Source organism: Bison bison, unplaced genomic scaffold (assembly GCF_000754665.1).
Source record: "Bison bison bison isolate TAMUID 2011002044 unplaced genomic scaffold, Bison_UMD1.0 scf7180017864461, whole genome shotgun sequence".
Taxonomy (NCBI): Eukaryota; Metazoa; Chordata; class Mammalia; order Artiodactyla; family Bovidae; genus Bison; species Bison bison.
This window is the reverse complement of record NW_011495023.1, coordinates 2,122,920-2,145,276: the sequence shown is the minus strand read 5'-3', so window position 1 is coordinate 2,145,276 and position 22,357 is coordinate 2,122,920. Positions and strand designations below refer to the sequence as shown.

Sequence of the window (22,357 nt, the reverse complement as noted above, 5' to 3'; positions counted from 1 at the left end):
GTGAGTGGATAACAAAGGCCAGTAAGCACAGGGCGCATCCCACCCAGAGCATATGGTGACCTGTTTTCGTCCCTTTTAGAACCTCGTGCTGAAGAACACGCCACAACAGTACACACTGCCATGCGACCGTGGCAACTTGTTGATTTGCAGCATATTCACACTTGGTGCTAAAGCCACAGGGCTCATGACTCCTCCGAAAAGACTGGCTCTTAGGGGAACTCCAGTTTCTAATGTTTACTTTACTTTTTCTTCCACCAAAACAAGAGGGGCAGACATAAAAGAGGAAAATGAAAGGGACACCAAAGAAAGTAGCTGCACATGGATTAAAAAAAAAACAAAACACTGGAACTGCTTTAGAAACCACAAGTTAACTAGGGGTGAGACGGGAGAGGAATTCTTACATTTCTGAGCAGCAGCATCCCTCTCGGTGCTCCGCCCACTGGAGCAGAGCACAGCATGTGGGGACAGCCCTCTGCGGGGCCCACACATCTGGGCAGAGTGGGAGCTGGCTGCGCGGCCCGGCTTTGCTTCCCGCCTGCAAAGCCTTTGGCCTGGGTGACTATATCAAGCCATAATCCCACAGTCCCATTCTCTCCCATTCCCCAAATCTTTTCACAAAAGGAGTAGATCCTCAGCAAACAGGGGTGAAGAGGCTGGGACAGAAAGCCAACTGGCTGGTGGTGAGAAATACCATTAGCTGAATACAATACCCACACAGAGTTCTGCATACAGAACTGAATTTCTGAGGACTCTTCCTTATTTCAATCTGTAATCAGTTAATCTGAAATTTAGCTGATTTCTGAAAATAACTTTCTTATTTAATCTGGAATCCCTTTCCAGGTCACCCTGCATACTTGGGGTATCCTTTCCAGGTTGGAGTTCTGTGCCCAAGAAATGCAAAGACATGTAACCATGAGCCCCAGAAAACCATCATCACTATAGGATACTTGTGTTAAAAAAGAAAAATTATACCACATGTTCTGGGGAAGGTTGGAATATATCTTTTTTCACTAGATCATCAAAGGCCAGCTGCTCTTTAAAAGGTTCCAATGTATAAAAAATAGACAAGCATTATTCATGATAGCCAAGTGTTAAAAGCAAAGAAAGTGTTCATCAATGGATGGACAGATACCCAACTTGGCCTGTATACATGATAGAATATTATCCAGCTTTAAACAGAAATGAAATTCTGATCCACACTACAATACTGGCTGAACCTCGAGGATATCATGTCAAGTTAAACAAGCCCATCACAGAGGCTACATTTTGTATGCTTCCACTAACAGAGGCTCCTGCAGTAGTCAAATTAATAGAAACAGAAGTTGAAATGGTGGTTGTCAGGGGCTGGAAAATTATTGTTTAATGGTGAAGGAGTTTCAGTTTTGCAAGAAGTTTTAGAGATGGGTTTGCACAACGATGTGAATGTACTTAACACTACTGAACGGGTACACTTAAAAAAGGTTATGATGGGAATTTTTCCGTTATGTGGATTTCAGCCCAATTATGGGCCTCCCTGGTGGCTTGGAGAAGGCAATAGCACTTGGTGACGCGCCTACCTGCAATGCGAGAGATCCAGGTTCAATCCCTGGGTCGGGAAAATCCCCATGAGAAGTAAATGGCAACCCATTCCAGTACTCTTGCCTGCAAAATTCCACGGACTGGGGAGCCTGGTAGGCTACAGTCCAGGGGGTCGCCAAGAGTCGGACACGACTGAGCTACTTTACTTTCACTTCTTTGGAACTTTAGAAAATTGTACAACAGTATAGAAAAGAAAGACTCTTTCATTCAATAAAAATTTTAAAAAATACATGTAACAAGGAATTCGTGGTAGAAGGGGGCTGGCAGCCGGTGCTCTCCAGAGACGATCAGAGGATCTTCGGAGGGAGTGCGTGTTCCTACCGGGTTGCCCGGTGCCCATGTCCCCGGCCCCACTCTCATAGCCTCCCGCTCCCCGAGCCTTGAGTCACCTGCTGTTTCCTGAAGGAAGGAAAGTTGACCAGCGATGAGATGCTCAGCCGTGCTTTTTGCATCCCATTCCTGTCTCCCCTGGCATTTTACAGACTCCACCCCTCGCCCCCGCAGATCCCACTGCTTTCAGGAAATGAGAGATTTGCTTCCGCAGGAAGAGGCCAGGGTCCTTGATTCAAGTCAAGGCCTCCAGGGAGCCCCCATCCCTTCCCGGCGCCGCCCCCGCCCAGGGCTCACCTTGGCCTTGCGCTTGCTGTCATCCATGATCATCTTCCAGTCCGAGCCGTTGTTGCTGTACCCGATCTTGAATTTCCTCATGAACACCTTGTTCTCCCGGTGCTTGCCCCCCTGAATGATGACTCCCCGCACAATCTTCTCCTCAGCGAGGTCCACCTGCAGCCACTCGTTCACGTACGGGTGGGGGGCGGGGGGCAGTGCCCAGCCCGAGCGGCTGGGCACCAGGCGGGTGTTTTCAGGCATCCAGTTCCTGTCCGCTTGATTGGACGCTGTGATCTGGGAGTCGGAAATAAGTCCCGACACCATGCCCAGCATTCCAGAGCAAGGATAATCTAGGCGGGGAACGGAATAGACAAACGTAACATGATTTGAAGTCTCCATGCTGAGAAAGAGAATCCACCCTATTGAGTAAAAACATGGACTGTCCCCATTCATGTACATTTGTAAGTGCCTGGACCATCTGATATGAAACCAAAGCTCTCCCCGCCTGCTCCTCTTTCTGCACTGCCCACCCTACACTCAACAGTCCAATTAAAAAATCTTCAATAAGAACAGTCATTTCATCCTTTCTGAGTTCTTCCAAGTGTAAAGTCAACGTATTTACTGTCCCCTTGGTATAGGTTATTCTTAGATCAAGTACAGAGAGAAAGAAATAAAGAAAGTTCAAGAAAGAAAGTGCTTGAGACAGCTTGAAGAGGTGTAACACCAGAGTGTTGCGGGGAGCCTTTGAAATGAATGCTTAAGGAGGGGGCCCATCTTCCCCCTCCCCGCCCAGTGTCCCCCCACCCCCGTTTCTAACTGCACCAGAACTTTGCAGTATCCCATCCTCACCTCAAATGTCCCAAGTCCAAACAAGAACAGTCCTTTCCACTCAACACTGAATCCCTTTATCCAACTCTTCACTTTAATGGGTGGAATCACCCATCAGCTAGTTCCTGCCTAATTGTCTTTCTTAATTTTCCATTTTCCATTCCTGTTCTACCAAATCCTGTCATATTTTCATTAAAAAAAAAAAGTGTCCTCAATATGCCTTGTGACCTTCTTTTGGCATCATCTAGATCTAAGGACTCAGGCGGACATGCTGAATGATCTCCAGACTACCCTCTCAAACCCCAGTTTTGAGTCAACAACACCCACGTCACTTTTCATAACTTTGTTTTTGCAGTGTCATTCTCATGCTCAAGAATCTTGCATTGCTAAGGAAAATAAACCAAAGGACAGATATTGCATGACTCTCCTGAAATGAGGTGCCTGGAAGAGTCAACTCCATAAAGACAGAAAGTAGAATGGTGGTTGCTGGAAGCTGGGGGCAGGAGGGAATGGAGAGTTAGTGTTCCAAGGGTACACAGTTTCAGGGGTACAGAGTTTGTTTGCAATAATGAAAACGTTCTGAAGGTGGATTGTGGTGATGGCTGCACACTAATATGACTCTTGAAGGCAATTAAATTGTAGACTTAAACATGGTTAGAATGGTAAACTATGTATATTTGACCACAATAATGAGAAAGATCTTTGAAAAATCTCCCTGGCTTTCCATTATTTATGGTATGCTATAAAACAGTCTCTCTCTGGCTTTCAACACCCTCATTTTGACTTCATTCTATTTATCTAATTTTATTTCCTATTACTGACAGGAATCTATTTTTTTCCCATATACCATAGAGATAACTCTCATCATTGCCTTTGTTCAAAATGTTCCTGCTGCCCCCTTATCCTCCTGTGGACGGAAGTAAGTTCTGCCCAAACATTCAAATCCAGCTTACAACTGTTGCTAAAAACTTCTCATCCTGAACTCTCCCTTCTCAGAAATGTGCCTACATGTACAGAAAGCAGCACAGAGCTTAGTATTAAGTTATTCTCTCCATGTTTTAAGATTGGGAATCATGTCCATAATCAGATTGTAAATTCCTCCAAGACCATGAACAGCATCATAGATCTTGCTAAACTTCTACAGTAGACCAAGGAGCTTCTGAGCAGAAGGGGAGTATCAATCACTGATTAATTGATTGGTGGCTTCATAACAAAATGTTAAACACTTCAGTTATTCTCTTTTCAAAATTGTACATCTCCATCCAAGACATGCCAGGACAAAGAACTTATTCTTCTTTTTAACAACCCCGTTCTGCATAAATCAAAATTCAGCTGAAAATGTAACCATTGTAAATGAGAGGTATGTGTCTAATGCAATTAAGCCTTCTCTGTTATCAGCTGACCCTTGAGAATGAATTAGACACTTTCTAATTCAGACATTTTCTGAATCAGATGCTTACCACCTGAGTTCTACAGTTCAGATCATGTCATTTCTTTACTTAAAAAGTCAGTGCCTGCTCATCTAGGAATTATGCACCTACTTTCAACCTCGTGTGCCAGGTTTTTGGTACCATGGCCTTGCAAGCCCCTCCTCAATGAAGGAGAACTCCCTCACCTCTGTGTAGTGGTACTTGGAGGCTTCCTCTCATTCTATCCCCTCCACTAAACAATCTCCCATCATTTTGCCCTTCCCATTATCTTAAAATTTTGATCTGTTTTCAAATTTTATATTAAATATCCAATTTTTCTGATCTCTCCAACTAGACGTGGTTTTCCTTTTCTGGGTCTCTCCCTAGCTCTCCACCTGCATGTCTCAGATATGTTGACCATGTTCAGTTCCTTGGGTTGCTTGCTTGCTACCTGCCTCCCCAGATTTTAAGTTCTTTGAGACTGTGAACCAAGTCATATTAAAAACTTTTCTATGAGTCCTTGTGCCCTGCTTTATCCGTGGTATTTGCTCCACAAATATTTGTTGAATGAATCAGCTTATTAACACAATAAAAGGCAGCTGCCATTCTCCCCAAGCACCCTTTCCTGTAATTCAGCCGCAGTATTTGCTTCAGGCTGGGGTCTGGAAACCAAGAATAAATTCAATGGCGATTATGAAAAGATTGACAAAAGCGATTTTACTGAGGGTCTATGAAATTATAGTGTTAAAAATAGAAGTTGCATTTTTGGTCACTGTGGTCACACCTGTCTGACTCAAAACTGACTTTTGTGAAGAAAATGTGTAGCTGGTAATCCGTACCAGATGTTACTCTTCAGAGAAAAGCAAAATTAACTTGAATACTGTAAGGAGAGAAGAAGCTCTACCAGATGAATGTCCCTTCTTTAATGCAGAGTTGCAGGGGCACGGTCCTTGCATCCACAAGCCTCCTGAGGCCAGCCTGCATCGGCCAACGCAGCCGTCCTGCAGTCAGATGGCCTCGTCCAAGATCAAGGAAGAGGCACCCTGACCTGCCTTTGACTCAAAACTAGTGACTCACTTTTAACCACGGTTAGGAGAAAGATTCCACTAACAATTCAAGGTTTGAAGGAGATGCTAGGTTCTAACTCTGTTCATCCACAGCAGGCTGGTTCAGTGTGCCTTGGTTAAAGCCTGGCTCCAGCTCACATCTTTTGGAAACAGTGTTGCTGGATTTAGCGAACAAATAATCTAAAACAGCAACACCAGAAACCCAGGGTGCCAAACTAAATTCAAATTTCAAATGACAACAAATAATTTTTCAGTATGGTGGTGGCGGTGGTTTAGCCGCTAAGTTGTGCCAAACTCTTGAGACCCCATGGACTGTAGCTCACCAGGCTCCTCTATCCATGAGATTTTCCAGGCAAGAATACTGGAGTGGGTTGCCATTTCCTTCTCCAGGGGATCTTCCCGACCCAGGGATTGAACTCACATCTCCAGCATTGCAGGTGGATTCGTTATGGCTGAGCTTCCACTTGGAAGTGTTTGTCCCAAATACTGAATGCGGAACATACTTACACTAAAAAATTCTTTGTCATTTATCTGCATTAAATTGAACTGGACATTCTGCATTTCACTTGGCAACCTTGTTTAAAAAACATAAAACCAATCCTAGATGGGAGGGAGAAGTGAATTCTGTGATGGGGAATTAGGTGGTTCTTTTTTTTTTGAATTGAAACACAATTGATGTACATTACATTAGTTTCAGGTATACTCCACAGTGAGTTGATATTTGCATATATTACAAGATGATTACCACTCTAAGTCTAGTAACCATCTGTCCCCATACAACGTTTTTACAATATTATTGACCATACTCCTTATCCTGTGCAGTACATCCCTGTGGCCTTATCTGGAAGTCTGTAAACTTAATTCTCTTCACCTATTTCACACACCCACACCTCCTTTCCCCTCTGGAAGTGGTTATCTTCACTGATATTATTTTACAATAAAATCTCTGAACTGAGACTTAAAGGGAAAACAGAAATACTGGTAAATCAAATACTTAGTTAACTGGTTTTCAAGGAATGAGAAGACAATGACTGCATTTGATGGGTGAACCTGAATAAGCATAATTTAATCTTCCCTGATGACTCAGAAGGTACCTATGGATGTTGAAGGGCTCAAGATCATCCTTGCAAACTCTGCTCAACACAGGCACACACCAACCTGTGCAGAAGCCCCAGTTCATTAACTTCCAGTAAACGAAAAAGCCCACATGGTCTGCAGTGTGTTCTTAAACAGCAAGGGCATCTTCACCAGTTTCTCTTTCAAAATGATGAAGCCTGCCTTGTCCAAATAATGCAAATGCTCCTCTGTCAATCACCTACAAAGCAGGATGACTTGCTCCAATTCTGTTCTCCTTATCTCTCTATATGGTGACCCATTGTTGTACACTCTGGTTATTACAGGATTGCTATGTTTCTAGCAAATAATTTCTGAACAGAAAAACTGGGTTAGACTTTGGGAGCTCTGGAGACTTTCAAGTGCTGTATTCTCATGGTAACTTTTATTTTTTTTTAATTTTTTTTTAAATTTTATTTTATTTTTAAACTTTACATAATTGTATTAGTTTTGCCAAATATCAAAATGAATAACTTTTAATTCAATGTTTTTTGTTTTTTTTTTTTTAATCCTGATTGAGTTGGGGCTTGCCTGCTCTAGAGGAGAGGGTCAAATTTTGCAATCCAGTCACTTGTTTGTAGGAAAACATGGATAAAGCTGCAATTCATTAATTTGCTCATTCACTCGTAAAAAAAATAAGTATGTCCAGTATATTATGTTCCAGGCACACAGGATACAATGGAAAAGAAGACAAACATGACCCCTGCTTTCATGGAGCTTCCAGACCCACAGGAACCCTGCAGTCTCGTGCTTTTTTCTATCAGTCTCCACTGAGGGGACCATGATCTCTAAAAGATGAAAATTATCTCCTCTGGTAACACTGAGCAAACACTGATATCATTGTCTCATTAGAGGTTCTGTTTGCTGGGGCCTGTTGCAGGTTCAACTGATTGAGCACCATGCACCATTTAATATACCAGGTACTGTTCAGTGAGCGCTTACTCTAAACCAAGTGTTATAAGCATCCTTTCACTTAACCTTATTACAGCTGAATCAAGTTACTCTTAGTGACCAAAAGATGGAGATCAGAGGGACCATGAGTCTTGTCCTTGGTCATTCAGTCACTAAGTGGACAGCCCAGAGTGAAGCTTGGGTATGTCTATACACCTTCTCTTTGTGTGACCATCGTTATGAAGGCTGGCCTCTCTAAAAACCTGCCTTGATCAGTTATTTGGAGGTTGAGTTGTCTTATTAGAGAAAAAGTATCCAAAATATATTAGGGGTCATGATTAAGAGGGTGGCAGTATGTAATTTGAAAAAAAAAGAGCTAATTAAAATAATTATAAAACAGAGCAAATCAAATGTGAAAATATTAAAACATGGTATTTCAGACATCTGTGCTGTGCTAAGTCACTTAGTCATGTCCAACTTTTTGTGACCCCCTGGACTGTAGCCCGCCAGCCTCCTCTGTCCATGGGGATTCTCTAGGCAAGAATACTGGCGTGAGTTGCCATGCCCTCCTCCAGGGCATCTTCCCAACCCAGGGATTGAACTCAGGTGTCCCACACTGCAGGCAGATTCTTTAACGTCTGAATCAATAGGGAAGCCCATAAATACTGGAGTGGGTAACCAATCCATTCTCTAGGGGATCTTCCCGACCCAGGAATCGAACCAGGGTCTCCTGCATTGCAGAAGGATTCTTTACCAGCTGAGCTACCAGGGAAGCCCTACAGACAGCTATATTTGCTTAAATAACTAGGCCATTTGACTGTTTTAAAAAATTCATTAAGTAGTTTCCCTTGTTTATATATAAAGACTCATGCTCCTAGAATTCTCTCTCAAGAAAATCCTTGTGAAAATGACAAAGAGCAATTTAGGCTTAAACAAGTATTTTATTTAATTAAAAGGAGAGCCAGAAATTCAGAATTCACATTAACACGTTTATGGTTTACCTTTTTTTGGGGGGGGGAGAGGGTACAGTGACATGAGAATAGGTGGGAGGAATGGGACAGAAATTTCCACCCTGCCCTCAAATGGCCTTGTTTCTATGAATTGACAAGTAGTCGCTTACATTTGTAATGCCCTAAAAATGACCTAGAACCTTCTCTCCTGTATCTGCTGATCAAGAATAAAGCCAAGGTTATATCTAACCCTACTGCTGCTACTGCTAAGTCACTTCAGTCGTGTCCGACTCTGTGCGACCCCATAGATGGCAGCCCACCAGGCTCCCTGGTCCCTGGGATTCTCCAGGCAAGAACACTGGAGTGGGTTGCCATTTCCTTCTCCAATGCATGAAAGTGAAAAGTGAAAGTGAAGTCGCTCAGTCGTGTCTGACCCTCAGTGACCCCATGGACTGCAGCCTTCCAGGCTCCTCCATCCATGGGATTTTCCAGGCAAGAGTACTGGAGTGGGGTGCCATTGCCTTCTCCGATCTAACCCTACACTGCCCCTTTTCTCCCTCCAAACCTCTCTCCACCCAATGTCTGCCTCCTCCAAGGCCTTGAACTTTTTAAATATTTAGATTACAAAACAATAAACAAGTCTGTCTCTAAGATGGAAATAAATAAAATTTGGGGAACAGATCAAATGTCAGTTTTTACTTTCCAAAATGGGCTGTACTGTAAACAAATGTAATTTTTTTTTTTCCTCCTTGGTTAGCTTTCTTCAAATTGCTTGTCATTTCATGGAAAATTGCCCAGGTGATTTTTTTTTCCCTTCAGAAGTCAGTACTTTCCTTCTCTAAAAATAATTGTACTAAAGAGGATAAAAATAAAAACAATAGTGTTGGCTTTCATGGAATGAGAAATTAAATGCTCTCAATATGTATACTAACATCACATGAAAGATATTTGACAGACTTTAAATGTTATTCACTTTTAGTTACTTTGTAGTGAATAAGTTACTGATTCTGTTTTTGAAGTTTTTTTGCATTCTATGGAGGTTACATCGTACTTTTTTTAATGAAAAATTTGTAGCTTACTTTCTTACAAGGAAAGGTATTTGAAATGTGCTATTTACTTCAGAAGACAGAGTAGATGTACAGGACGAGTAAGAGCAGTAACTGGTTGCCATAGAAACACAGTGAGACTAACTGGATCCTTCTTCTACTTCCTGCTCTGGCCTGACCTGCCTACCTTTTTAGCCACTTAATCGCCCAGTACCTCATCTTCAACTCTCAAGTGGATATAATCCACCTACTTGGTCCAAATTTAAAAGAGACTCTTAAAGTCCTATTAACGTCAGAAGAAACAAACTCCAAAACAAGAAATATTGACAAATCGATTTCTAATATTGATGTTAGTATATGCATTCAATGAAAGATAGACATGTATTGAGCCAAAACCTAAGAGAACTTTGTCAGGGCAGTTAGTGAGTAAAAGGAGAATAAATTAACTCCGCAAATTAAACTCCTCCTGAGCTGTCACTAATGAGGTCACCTCTAGGCTTCAAGATTTAAAAGACATGCATACACTACCACGTGTAAAACAGATAGCTAGTGGGAAGCTGCTGTACAGTACAGGGAGCTCAGCTCCGTGCTCTGTGATGGCCTACAGGGTGGGACGGGATATATGCATACATCTAGCTGATTAACTTTGTTGTAGCAGAAACTAATACAACACCGTAAAGCAATTATACTCCAATTAAAAAAAAGACAAAGCAGGTGAAGAACATTTCAAGCAACAGTTATATATTGTAAACCTACTAAGTAGTAGTCAGTATGGAATAACCAGGAGATGGAGGATGAAAGGGAAGGTATTTGTCTTTCTGGAACCTGCCTAGTGGAAAGACACCACTTGTAAATACCTACCACATGCCAGCCTGTGTAAGCACTTCGTATTCACGAGCTAATTCATGATCACAACAACCCTGAGTGGAGTACACCATGATGCCTGTTTTCCAGGTGAGATGACTAAGGCTTTGAAAGGTAGTAAACTGCCTTTCAAAGTAATAAGCCAGTGAGTAAGTAGTACAGTAGGATCTGAACTCACTTTTGTCTAAATCCAAAGCATATGCTCTTAATTATCAAATGAAAATGACCAACCCCATTTATATCAAGTTACTCTCCTTATATTTAAACGTTGACATACATAAAAACCAGGTGATCTTCCATCTTACCTGTTATCTTGCAGCCATAGACTTCAAATCTCATAGAGATGCCAGTTTCCCAGGTCACAGGTTTGATTCGGACAAATCGAGTGATCAGGGGTTTGGGAAAAACTCCAATCACTACATCTGTGGGGTTGGTGTTTCCATGAAAGATCTAGATGGAAGAAGAAAAGGCCCTTTAATAACAGACATTTCAGATTAAAAACAAATGCAAAAATATTTTCACAAGTGCTTATCAAATTGTTTACAATCTCTTCATTGTTTACCATGGTTGAGGTGGTGTTAATAACTTGTCATGTTATTTTTCCAAATGATGGCTATCAGATAAGAACCATGTCTAAGATAGAATGTTGTCCTAATCATCTATTCAGTTTTCCGAGAGGATTTTTGTTTTTTATTGCCAGTTGTGTCCTACTCTTTGCAAACCCACGGACTATAGCCCACCAGGCTCCCCTGTTCATTGGGATTTCCCAGGCAAGAATACTGGAATGGGTAGCCATTTTCTTCTCCAGGGGATCTTCCTGACTCAGAGATTGAACCCGCATCTACTGCATTGCAGGTGGATTCTTTACCGCTGAGCCACCAGGGAAACCATATAGAATGTTGTCCTAGTCAATTTTTCTGAGAGGATAGAGCCTCTAAAAGTATTATTATAAAGATAGCATTTGTTAAAGAATATGTGCAATTATCTAAAAAAGTGGGAAAATGATTAACATTATCAAAAGAATGTACAGAATACGGTGGACATTTCATGGGAACTTTCACTGTTTTACTTTCCCAGGAATTTCCCAAAGGAGTGATTTTTGAGTTCAATGTAGGATCTGGCTATTTGAAAATTCTAGGTTATGTTCAGCTCTAGGTCAAGGAGCTTCCTCCCTTTGAACTCCATTTCTTGATGGAAGATCTTATATCTGACGTGAATGAATGACTCTAATTTTTTTTTTTGGTTGGGGGGGCGGTTGTTGGTAAAAGTATGCGTCGGTGGTCAAGATCAAAACTGAATTATACATCATATGTAATGGAGAATCAGTTTTCCCAGGGCTTCTGTTTCTTGTTTTAAAAATGAGTCATTTTCTTCTAAGAAAGATGAGGCATGTAGCTGCAGTGTAATTACTGCCAGTCACGAACTGGTTTCCCACAAGTATCCGTGGGGGCCGCTCGGCCTGGGCATGATGCCACGCAGTGTCCTCTGGTGACATCTCCGAGGAGCAGGGGGCTGTCTGCCACTTGGAACCCTCTGCCACTCGACTTGTCTCAGGTGGGACTGAAGCCTCCTCATCCCTGGATTTTACCCTAGCTTACAGTGGAGACAGCTGTGTAAAAAGTACCGTGTCTCAGACACAGGCCTTGTGTAGCTAGAGCACCATGGGGGCCATCAGAGGCGTAGAGACTCCCTGGCGAGTCTGCAGAGGAGGACCACCATCCCCGGGGAGGAGGAGCTTATGGGTCGGACAGAAGTTCTTATTGCATTTAGCCTAAGAGCCCTGCTCCATGGGAGGCGGTCAAGCATTTTTACTAAGTCGGACGTTAGCCGGATCCCTCTCTGGAGACGATGTAGTATCGGAATTTATCCCAGCCTGTGATGGCCTTTATCTGTTTGCTGTTTTAAATGAATATGTATTTACTTAGTACTTCTGGCTGTGCTGGGTCTTCGTTGCTGCGTGGGCTTTTCTCTCGTTGCTGCTCACAGGCTACTCCTGGCAGTGGCTTCTCCTGATTTGGAGCACCGGCTCTGGGGCCCACGGGCGTCAGTAACTGCAGTGTGTGGGCTCAGTAGTTGTGGTGCCTGGGCTTAGTTGCTCTGTGGCACGTGGGATCTTAGTTCCCCGATCAGGGATTGAACCCATGTCCCCTGCATCGGAAGGTGGATTCTTAACCACTGGACTACCAGGGAAACCCTGTGATGGCCTTCAGATTTCTGTCCTACTTCAGCAAGTCTCTCTGGGCAGCAATCTATGTGAATGCATTTTTGTGTCCTGCTGAATAACGGGGACCTGCCTGAAGGGGCAGAGTTTCCCAAGCGAGTGTTTCAAGGGCCAGGGGGGTCCACTTCAGGGAGGGACCACAGGCTGGCTTACCCTGAGGACGTTTTATGTTTCCTGAAAACCAGGTGAGAACACACAGGCCACCAACAGAAAAAGGCTGCTGCGTCTGTGGTCAAAGGCCACTGCTGCTGAGGTGCGTATGGCCAGCTCTCCCCAAGGAAAGGAGGGAAGGGGCATGCCGAAAAGACCCCAAAGTACAGAGCAAGGCAACAAGAGCTGGACTCCGGGTAGACGAGGGGATTTCATTCAGGTTCAGTGAGAGGGCTCACACACACACCCAGTCTTTCCCGACCTTTTGTTCTTTCTGCCTCCTATTCTAGAGCCCCTCAGTGTGCCAAGGTGCCACTGATTGTGAGCTGTGTCCACGTCAGACACCTCCACAGCCCCAGTGTGCTCTCCACACCCACATGTGGACAACTGTGGGCCACGCTGAGGAGGGGTCTTGGATAAAGAACGCTCACGGATTAAAGAGGCGGCCTGAGAGCTGAGTCAGCCCCCCCCACTCTCTCCGGTTCTTCTGCTGTCGGTGTGTCCTTGGCATTAGTGCTTTTTCATTTGTTTGAAACTAAAGCAGGCCTTCAAAAAAATGACTCCAAAACAAAAACAAGCCATGACACTCAGGGTCAGAATTTACTTGGTGGATCTGCACCAATAGTGACTGTGAGGGATTTTTTCCCAAGATGCAGGATCCGCTCCATGTCCTCTAGGGCAGGACAGTGGGCTTGAGCTGGCTGCTCCACAGAACTTTCCTCCCACAGACGGCTGCATCTCTATGGCTGCGGCCTTCCTGCCTGCCCTAAGTGAGAGTGGCAGCTTTGCAGCTAGTCAGAGGGTAGTTTTTTCTTTCTTTTTTTTGGGCATGTGGGATCTTATTTCCCCAACCAGGGATTGAACCTGTGCCCTCTGCATTGGAAGCTCAGAGTCTTAACCAGTGGACCACCAGGGAAGTCCCTCAAAAGGTATTAATAGCCCTCTCACTTCACACCAAGGAGGCCTTTCTCAGTTCCAGACCCAGAAGGAGACATTTAAGCCCATACATGTTCCAAAGAGAGACCAGGACATGTTAATTGGTCTCTTCTGGAACCCAGAACTCCAAATTACCTGGATCTTTGCTCCCATTCTCATCAATTCTGCATGTTTCACTCAGCCTCCAGGGCAAGCTTTTAATTTTGGGGAAATGGCAAGCACGAGCTCTCAGTAATCTCTTGATTAGTAATTCAGAGCAAGCGTAACTTCAAATAAACAGCAGGCTGAGAAAAACATCTCAGCTCCAAATAATTGAGGACAGAGCGCCCGGGGGACAGGGCATGGTGTGGCCTCCTCAACAAAAAGCAGTGAGGAGGTGGTGTGTCGTTCGTGGGATCTGAGAGAACACCTTTAGTTCTGTTCATTTGCACAGAAGCAGCCAAACACACTTGTAAATTAGTTTGTGAGGCGCAGAGGGTAGATGAAAAGGAGTCTTCTAAAACCAGCCCATTACAGAGAGGAAGAAAGAATTAATCTATGAAAGAGAATGAGGAAACACGGGGAGAAAGACAAAACAAAACAACTCCAAGGGTTCTAAGGGGACCGTGTTTATCCTACGCATAGTCCATGTCCCGGTGGGAGGTTTAAAGCGATTCTTGAGTCTGACTTAATTTGGCTGGTATTGACTTTTCTTGGAAACATCCGTATAATTTCCTTTTGGCTTCTGGATCTGGGAACATGAGACCCCTTGGTCAGATTTAAACTTCTAATTGCACTTTTCATTTTAAATCAATTCAAAAATAAGCCAGGCCAGACAGCAAGCTCCCAAACAAACAAGTAAAAATTGATCATCCATTTCAAAGACTGAATTAGTGGAGGAGGAGGCAGGCAAACTTACAACAGGTTTATTTCCTTCTTTAATGGTGATCCAGTCTTCCCCATTGGAGCTAATGTCTATTCTGTAAGTTTTGACGTAGTATTTCTTCCTGGTTTCCTTTGAAATGGCTCCCTGTGTCCCGACAGCTGTGACAAAGCGCAGAAGGCCCAGGTCTACCTACAAGACAATACAAGCTTGATCAGTTGCCCATCCTGATACCTCTGTAATGTGGAGCATCTTTTCCTGCGGGGACCACGGTGTAGTCTTCCTCCATCTGGGGTCAATAGACTCTAGTTCCATCGGTATCAACAGCCCCAAGAAAGCCTCTGATATGGTAAGACAGCCACTGCCCTAGCTGGCAACCGCCAGGGGGAAGAGAACTTTCTCATCCTTGCAACCAGCAACCAAGATTGCTTGATCCTTGGAACAAAAGAGAAAACCAGGACCAATATCCTATCACTGTATTTTCTAAGAGATTAATGACACTTTCTAAACAGTACATTAATAAATGTCATTTTACAAACAGAAAACCAAGACAAACAAGATAAGCTCCCCTCCTGGTTATGGAGAAACCTGGACTAGAACTTGAGTCTCACATGGTCCCATTTCCCATTGCTCTGCAGCAACCTCCCTCCTTCTAAATAGGATGTGGACTGGAACCATCCTGACTCTGAAAACCCTTGTGCGTGCTGTGCTTTGGGAAACGGGCCATAGATTTGTAATCTGGAATGGCCAGATTGTATTTCTGTATAATACAGAGATTTAAAGAAACGAAGCACAAATATTTGGCAAAATATTTCATAATGTTCACAAAAAGTAATTGCATGTTACGACTGATTAACAGTAACAAGACATTTCAACAGTATATTCAGTAGTAAGAGGCTGTTTCCCCCAAAAATGGTGACAAAAACAAAAACAACTCCCCCTAAACCCTAAGCCCACCCCCTTCCCCAAATGGAACTTCCGCATCCGGCTTTCCAGTTGCTACATGACAACCCAAATCTAAGGAAACAATATTTCAATTAACCCTCCAGTGCCCATGGCCATAAACACCTTAACAATTTCCATTTTATGCACAACCTGTCTCCTAAAGAATGGCTATTGTCTTCCCCAAATTGCTTTTTCCTGAAGGCCCTTGGAGCAGTAAAATCAACATGTTGCCAATACCTTCAAAACTGAACCAAGACCAAATGCAGCAACAGCCCCTCCACAGAGAAACCAACTTGGACACACAATTCAACAATAGGAGATTTCATCTAAAAAGGAAGGGGATACTATTCAGTGTAAAACAATCTTTATTTCATTATCCTGATTTTAAAGATGTAAAGTGCAGGCTCAAAATGCTTTTACCAGGTTTAAAAGAAAAAAGGAGCAAGCCTTTACTAGAAATACATATTTTTAAGATGATAATGGTAGATATGGTCTAAATCTTAATTTAACAAATAAGTACTTATCCAACATATTTTTATTAAGTGCCTAAACTTGCTAACTGAAATTTGCATTTTTTAACTCTAACACTTTGTATGAATTTGTGTACACATTTCAAAAATGGGAGGCAGCCCCCGTTTACCAGATTTAGCCAATAAAAATACAAAATATTCAGTGAAATCTGAATTTCAGATGAATAGCAAATATTTTTAAAATAAATACATCCCACGCAGTATTTGGGACATTCTAACAACAGGTTCATTGCTTACTTGAAGTTCAAGTTTTACTGGGTGTTCTTTTCTGAATGTGATCTGGCAACCCTAAATCTAACTCTGTTCTGAACAAATAATCAGATGATCTTAGGTTGCTGCAAAAACTCACTGATTTCTTAATGCTGCAACTTGAAAGTTAATGGCTACTCTAGACATAGATGCACTGAACAATTTCAACTGTTCTCAAATGCTCTCAGAACACTTAAGGCTTTACTAACGGTCCACTGAGTCACACCCTCATGCCCAATACCCAATCCACTTCAACCTGAAGAGCCTTTAAAACCTTGACTTTCAAGGGACCGCGAAGCAGAGCTGTGCAAATAAACTCAGTCAAACCTACAGATGGGTCTTCGGTTTGGAAATGATTAACTTCCCGAGAGTGCACATGCAGCTTAGGCTGATTAGGAAGAGCTCTAGAACTTCACGCTCTGGTTGTCCTTTTCCTATTTTTAAAATTTTGTTCTTGGGATAAGATAAGAAGTTAACTGGTGGTCAACTAGAAGAATCCTAGCACTAGAAACAACCGACTTTAAAGGAAGGATCTATTGACTGGAATTAACCCGATGCCCAATGTAAGAAATGTCCAAAGTCCCAAATCAAAAGGCCCCAAAGCATGTGCATGAATCACTCATAAAGAAGAAAAGATATGTTCTTTTCTTAACAGCAATGAAATGCATTCACAACCTCCCATTGTAATTGCATGAGGTTTCCTGCTATGCTTTCAATCTCTGCAGATTCTCTTACTTACTGCACTGGGATACTTGAAATTTCATTTAATTTTTCTTTCTAACATTACTGCCACTGGGTTTAGAAAGAATGAATGACAACCAAATAATTATAGCTGGGACTTGAACCATTGCAAATAAAACTGAATGGTACCCAGAATTCTTAACAAGACACAGCCCAGTACTGGAAACTCTCACTTGCAACACCATGAGCTTCTGGTAAATTCTTTTTCCCCGGGGACCTTTGTGGACTGCCCTAAAAGCAACTCTCAGTGCCTGAGAGTTTGGGAGGAGATAGATAACTATCAGCCTCAGAAGCTCCACTGCTCACTCTGCAGGTATCTGTAGGGAGACCCAGAAGGACTTACTGGGTATTTACACCTTTTTTAGTGTTGAAGCTATCTTTGCTAATCATGACGTTGCTTTGATGTACCTTTTTATTTATGGGCTTCCCTAGTGGCTCAAAGGGTAAAGCATCTGCATGCAATGCAGGAGACCTGGGTTCGATCCCCAGGTAGGGAAGTTCCCCTGGAGAAGGAAATGGCAACCCACTCTAGTACTCTTGCCTACCTTTCTCAGGGTCGAAACCATCTCTGCTAATCATGAGGTTGCTGTGATCTACCTTTTTATTTCTTATGGCTGTGCTGCACAGCATGTGTGATGGTAGTTCCCTGACCAGGGATCGAACCTGCACCCTCTGCATTGGAAGCATGGCATCTTAACCATTAGACCACCAGGGAAGTTTGAGATTTACCTTTCCAGTCTCACCTGCTACATCCACCTCCCTTCAATGTATCTTTCAGCCACATCAAGTATTTATTCTTCCAAAAGATATGCCTTCTCTGCCTTTGCACCCTCACATATAAAGTTTTCTTGACTTAAAAGGACATTTCCTCTTTTCTTTGACATGATTGTTTCCTCTTTTTGGCCTGGTAGGCAGAATAAGTCAGAATTGATGCTTTTGAACTATGGTGTTGGAGACTCTTGAGAGTCCCTTGGACTGCAAGGAGATCCAACCAGTCCATTCTGAAGGAGATCAGCCCTGGGATTTCTTTGGAAGGAATGATGCTAAGGCTGAAACTCGAGTACTTTGGCCACCTCATGCGAAGAGTTGACTCATTGGAAAAGACTCTGATGCTGGGAGGGATTGGGGGCAGGAGGAGAAGGGGACGACAGAGGACGAGATGGCTGGATGGCATCACGGACTCGATGGACGTGAGTCTGAGTGAACTCCGGGAGTTGGTGATGGACAGGGAGGCCTGGTGTGCTGCGATTCATGGGGTCACAAAGAGTCGGACACGACTGAGCGACTGAACTGAACTGAACTGAACCTCAGGATGTTTAGTGCAAAGCTCAGTTCTCCATCTCTCAAGTCAATATATTGTGTTTTTCCTATACTTTCATCCAGACCTTTAAGATTTCTTACAAGGAGTATCTGTTTTTCTATCTAGAAAAGTGATAGATGTCTATTAAAAATTCCTAAGATACAGAAGAGACTAAAGAAGAAACTGCAATCTCCATAAGACCACCAATAGGAAATAACCACTGAAAGTAGTCTTCCAGAGTTTTTTTTTCCTTATGCAAAATATATGTGACTGTTGTGTATATGTTTTGTTATTATTGGGTTGATCAAAACATTTGTTCAGGTTTTTAACCCGAAAAAACTTTTTGGTCATCCCAATACAAGGTCATATTACCTCTATGTTTTTGTTTAGTTTTATGGATATTTTCCACATTAAAAATATTTTTCTATACCATCAGTTTCAATGGCTTCATGGTATTGGTTCTAACAATGCCACTGGTTGTAACATCATCTGTTTAATCAGTATGCTGCCTGTGAACATTTCTACTCCCCTTGATTGATATTTACCCAGTGAACACTTAGTATCAACTTTCCACTAAGTTCTGTATTAAATGATGAAGATACAAAAAGAAACAAGAATGGGAGACACAAACAAGATTACAGGATGGGCCAGTGCATGGAGGAAGGGAGCTAGGGAGTTGGAGACATCTCACAGTTGACTTCCATGTCTAAGACACCTATTGAAGGATGAATGGTAGGAACTTACAAGGGGACAAAAAAGGGAGAGAATATTCTAGAGAAAAGGAGGAATGGGAAGGGCAGAGGCAAAGGGAAGGAAATGAATGAATGAAATAACATCACTAAACAACCTAGCATGTTTCTTTCTCATCCCTATAGATATTATTTGTCAATAAATGGGTTGATCTCTAAAGAGATTGTTCTCTGCTCATTTGGAAGCCAAAAGAAGCAGTTGTCATGACTACTACTCAAAATCTGGCCATCCTCTTGGTGGGTTAGCTTTCTGGATTCTGATGAGCTTGCCCCAACCTCACAGTCTAACAGACAAGATTGGCGACCCAAGATAGGCAGCTGAAAAGACAAAGATACAACCCCCAGAAGTTCTATACAATGGCAACCCTCTGTGTTTTGGAGGGTTCATCGTCCTGAACAATATTTCCTTTCTTTCCGTAAAAATTTAGACACATAATAACCATAATTAACCTGCTTTCCCTAAATCCAATCAGCCCTGTTCCCATCACCGTTTTCTTATTTTAAAAAGAATGCCACTGTTTCACAGCTGCTTTATTTTTAGTTGGAAGATGGGTGTGATTTCATATCCGAGTTTGATGTACTTCTATTTAACATGAAGGGTGATGTTGAGGGGATGTGATGATGGGGTGTGTAGCCAGAGCTGCACATCAAATGCCTTCACTAGAATCGTGGAAAGTCTCACTCCATGTGTGTGTGTGAGACAAACATAAACATCTGGTATTTATCTGATGGTCTGTAGGCGATTTGACAGAAGTTTCCCAAACTCCTTTGGAGTTCGAGTGGCCACTCTTTGAGTTAGCTTATCACCATTAGCAGAAGTGACCCAGTATGACATCCTGTTTCCAATATAAATATAAAAGTCTAACACTGCTGGGAGAATGTCTACACCCACATCTTCTTTTCACTGTGCTCCCCACGCAAAGAGAAGACACAGCTAGACACAGTGGAGGAAAGCCCCCCTTTTATTCAGGGTGGGGAGAAGTGAATTAGTAAAAGAAAACAGCCATCCTCATCCCCTTCCGGGGGCGGGGGATGGTGTCCTACAGCTCCTGTGGATGAACTCCCCACCCTAACGCCCTCTTCCTTGTAAGATGTCTGCAGGTATTAACCCACATGCACTTTATAGCCATAGCATTGTCTTAGTAATGACAGGAAACACATTCCCCAGATAAAAAGAAGTCAGGAGAGAGACACATTTTACCGGGAATCACTTGAGGACAGAGGGCACATTTTTAGCATCATGTAGTAAATCATCGTGCAAACCTCTGCAAACTGCTGGTCAAACACCAGCATGCAGCCTCCCAGCCATGCAACAAATATCGTTGCTTCCTACAATAATACATAACCAGCTACGCGTAACATCAGAATGTGGAAAGCCTCATTTCTAAAATGAAAATCTGTCTTGCTCAATAAAATACTGTCCCTTGAGCGAGCATTGGCAAGGGAGTGTTTCCCGGTGTTTAACATTCCCAAGACAGGTCTGTACGAGAGCCTGAAAAAATAAAAGACAAAGAATGGAAGTCTGATTAAAAACAGGAAAAATACTTTTTTTGATGGGGGGAGGTGGAGTATGTTGGGTTCTTTTTAGAGCATCTCCGATGACTCAAAGAGCTGTTTAATTCATCATTAGACACTACAAGCTAAAGAAAATATTTTTAAGCAATTGTCTCATTTCCTCAGATAACACATATGCTTTCTGATAATGCCTGAGCATCTGAACATGGGTGCTGTTCCAGGATCTTGGAGCTTAATTCACAGCACCTGATCACTGCATTCCTTGACTTGGGACCTTGGACTTTTTACAGTTATGAATAGGCATACAATCATTTTACAGTTGGTGACACGATTCTCTCTTTATGTATTTTTTCATGATTACCGTGTTACATAGGAAAAAAAAAAAACCTGATGACTAAAATTACCATTATTAATGGAAAATTTATAGGGTAACTCTTCTGTGTCAGGCGTCTTTGTCCTCCGTCCTCAGTTGCTTCAGTCATGTTTGACTCTTTGCAACCGCATGGATTGTAGCCTACCAGGCTCTTCTGTCCATGGATTCTCCAGGCAAGAATACTGCAGTGGGTTGCCATGCCCTCCTTCAGGGGATCTTCCCAACCCGGGTCTCCTGCGTCTTCTGCATTGCAGGCGGTTTCTTTACTGCTGAGCCACTGGGGAAGCCTATCAGGCATCTTATTAAGGGTTAAACTTAGATACATTATCTCTTCAGCTCTCAACAATCATACAAGGAAGAGGTTTTGTGGACAAAGGAACTGAGAAACAAAGTACATAAGTTCCTTGTTCAGAGTCACACACATGTTAGAAACTGATCCAGATAAATCTCTCACTCCCGATCAGATTGGTGGCCCGTGTACTTGTCACCACCACACCCATGCTCTGCCTCAGTTCCTATCTTCAAAATCACAATTATCAAAAGTTAATTTAGAATTTCTTAGTAAACAAAATCTTGTAGTTATGCTTTCTGCAAATTCAATATTTTTGCATTATTATGGAGAATCTAAAACTATTTATGATTACTTTGACTCCATCGAACATTTACCTTGACTACTGGAAAGCAAAATTTTGCAAATGACTCACTTATGCTGTTGAAAAACAAGATGGTGGTGATGGATCATTTTTCGCAAAAGATAATGAGAAAACATTTTAAAATTCTGGTAAAGAATACCAATATCCAAGAGCAAGAAAAGTGTAATGCAGGAAGAACCTCACCAATTTTCTCTTCTCATCTTAATTGCTTGAATTAATTTTTTTTTCTAGAAAGGAAAGCATTTTGCTGGGTGGAAACAAACTACCGGTTGCAACAAAACCAGTGTTGGTAGGAAAACAATCCCGAGGGATTGGACAGATGGAGTTTCCTCTCCAAAGACTTGAGTCAACCAGCTAGAATAACACTAGATAAGGCTGCACAGCTCCGATGCAGCCCAAAGGCTGGCTTCCCTGATACTACTGTGCATACCGCAAAAGAACAAGGAAAGGGCAAGAGAAATGAAGTCCCCAAACAAGGGCTCACCTCCATCTCCTTTGGCTGATAAAAGAGATCATGCTGTTGGGTGCTCCACTGCCTCTGTACGCTGGCGTATCCTTTCATTCTCATATATATTTGCAGAAACCAGAAGCAATGAATTAAAAAAGAACTATTTGGGGCGACTTCCCTGGCAGGCCAGTGGTTAAGACACTGTTCTTCCACTGTAGGGGGCATGGGTGCAATCCCTGGTCAGGGAACTAAGATCTTACCTGCCGTGTGATGCAGCCAAAACACAGAAAAAATAAATAAATACATAAAAAAGAAAATTTGAATTCTGGT

General features: G+C 42.6%; 1 protein-coding gene across 4 annotated transcripts in view; it reads right to left on the bottom strand.

Annotated features, from left to right (window-relative positions):
* The window catches only part of NRP1 (neuropilin 1), a 146,965-nt gene that overhangs the window by 30,214 nt on the left and 94,394 nt on the right, over positions 1-22,357 (bottom strand). For all 4 annotated transcript variants that reach the window (XM_010859885.1, XM_010859886.1, XM_010859887.1 and 1 more), the window contains exons 7-9: positions 14,561-14,716; positions 10,661-10,805; positions 2,206-2,537 (exon numbers count right to left, since the gene is read on the bottom strand). In XM_010859885.1, coding sequence (XP_010858187.1) covers positions 2,206-2,537; positions 10,661-10,805; positions 14,561-14,716 — 633 coding nt within the window. The remainder of the gene's footprint in view (positions 1-2,205; positions 2,538-10,660; positions 10,806-14,560; positions 14,717-22,357) is intronic.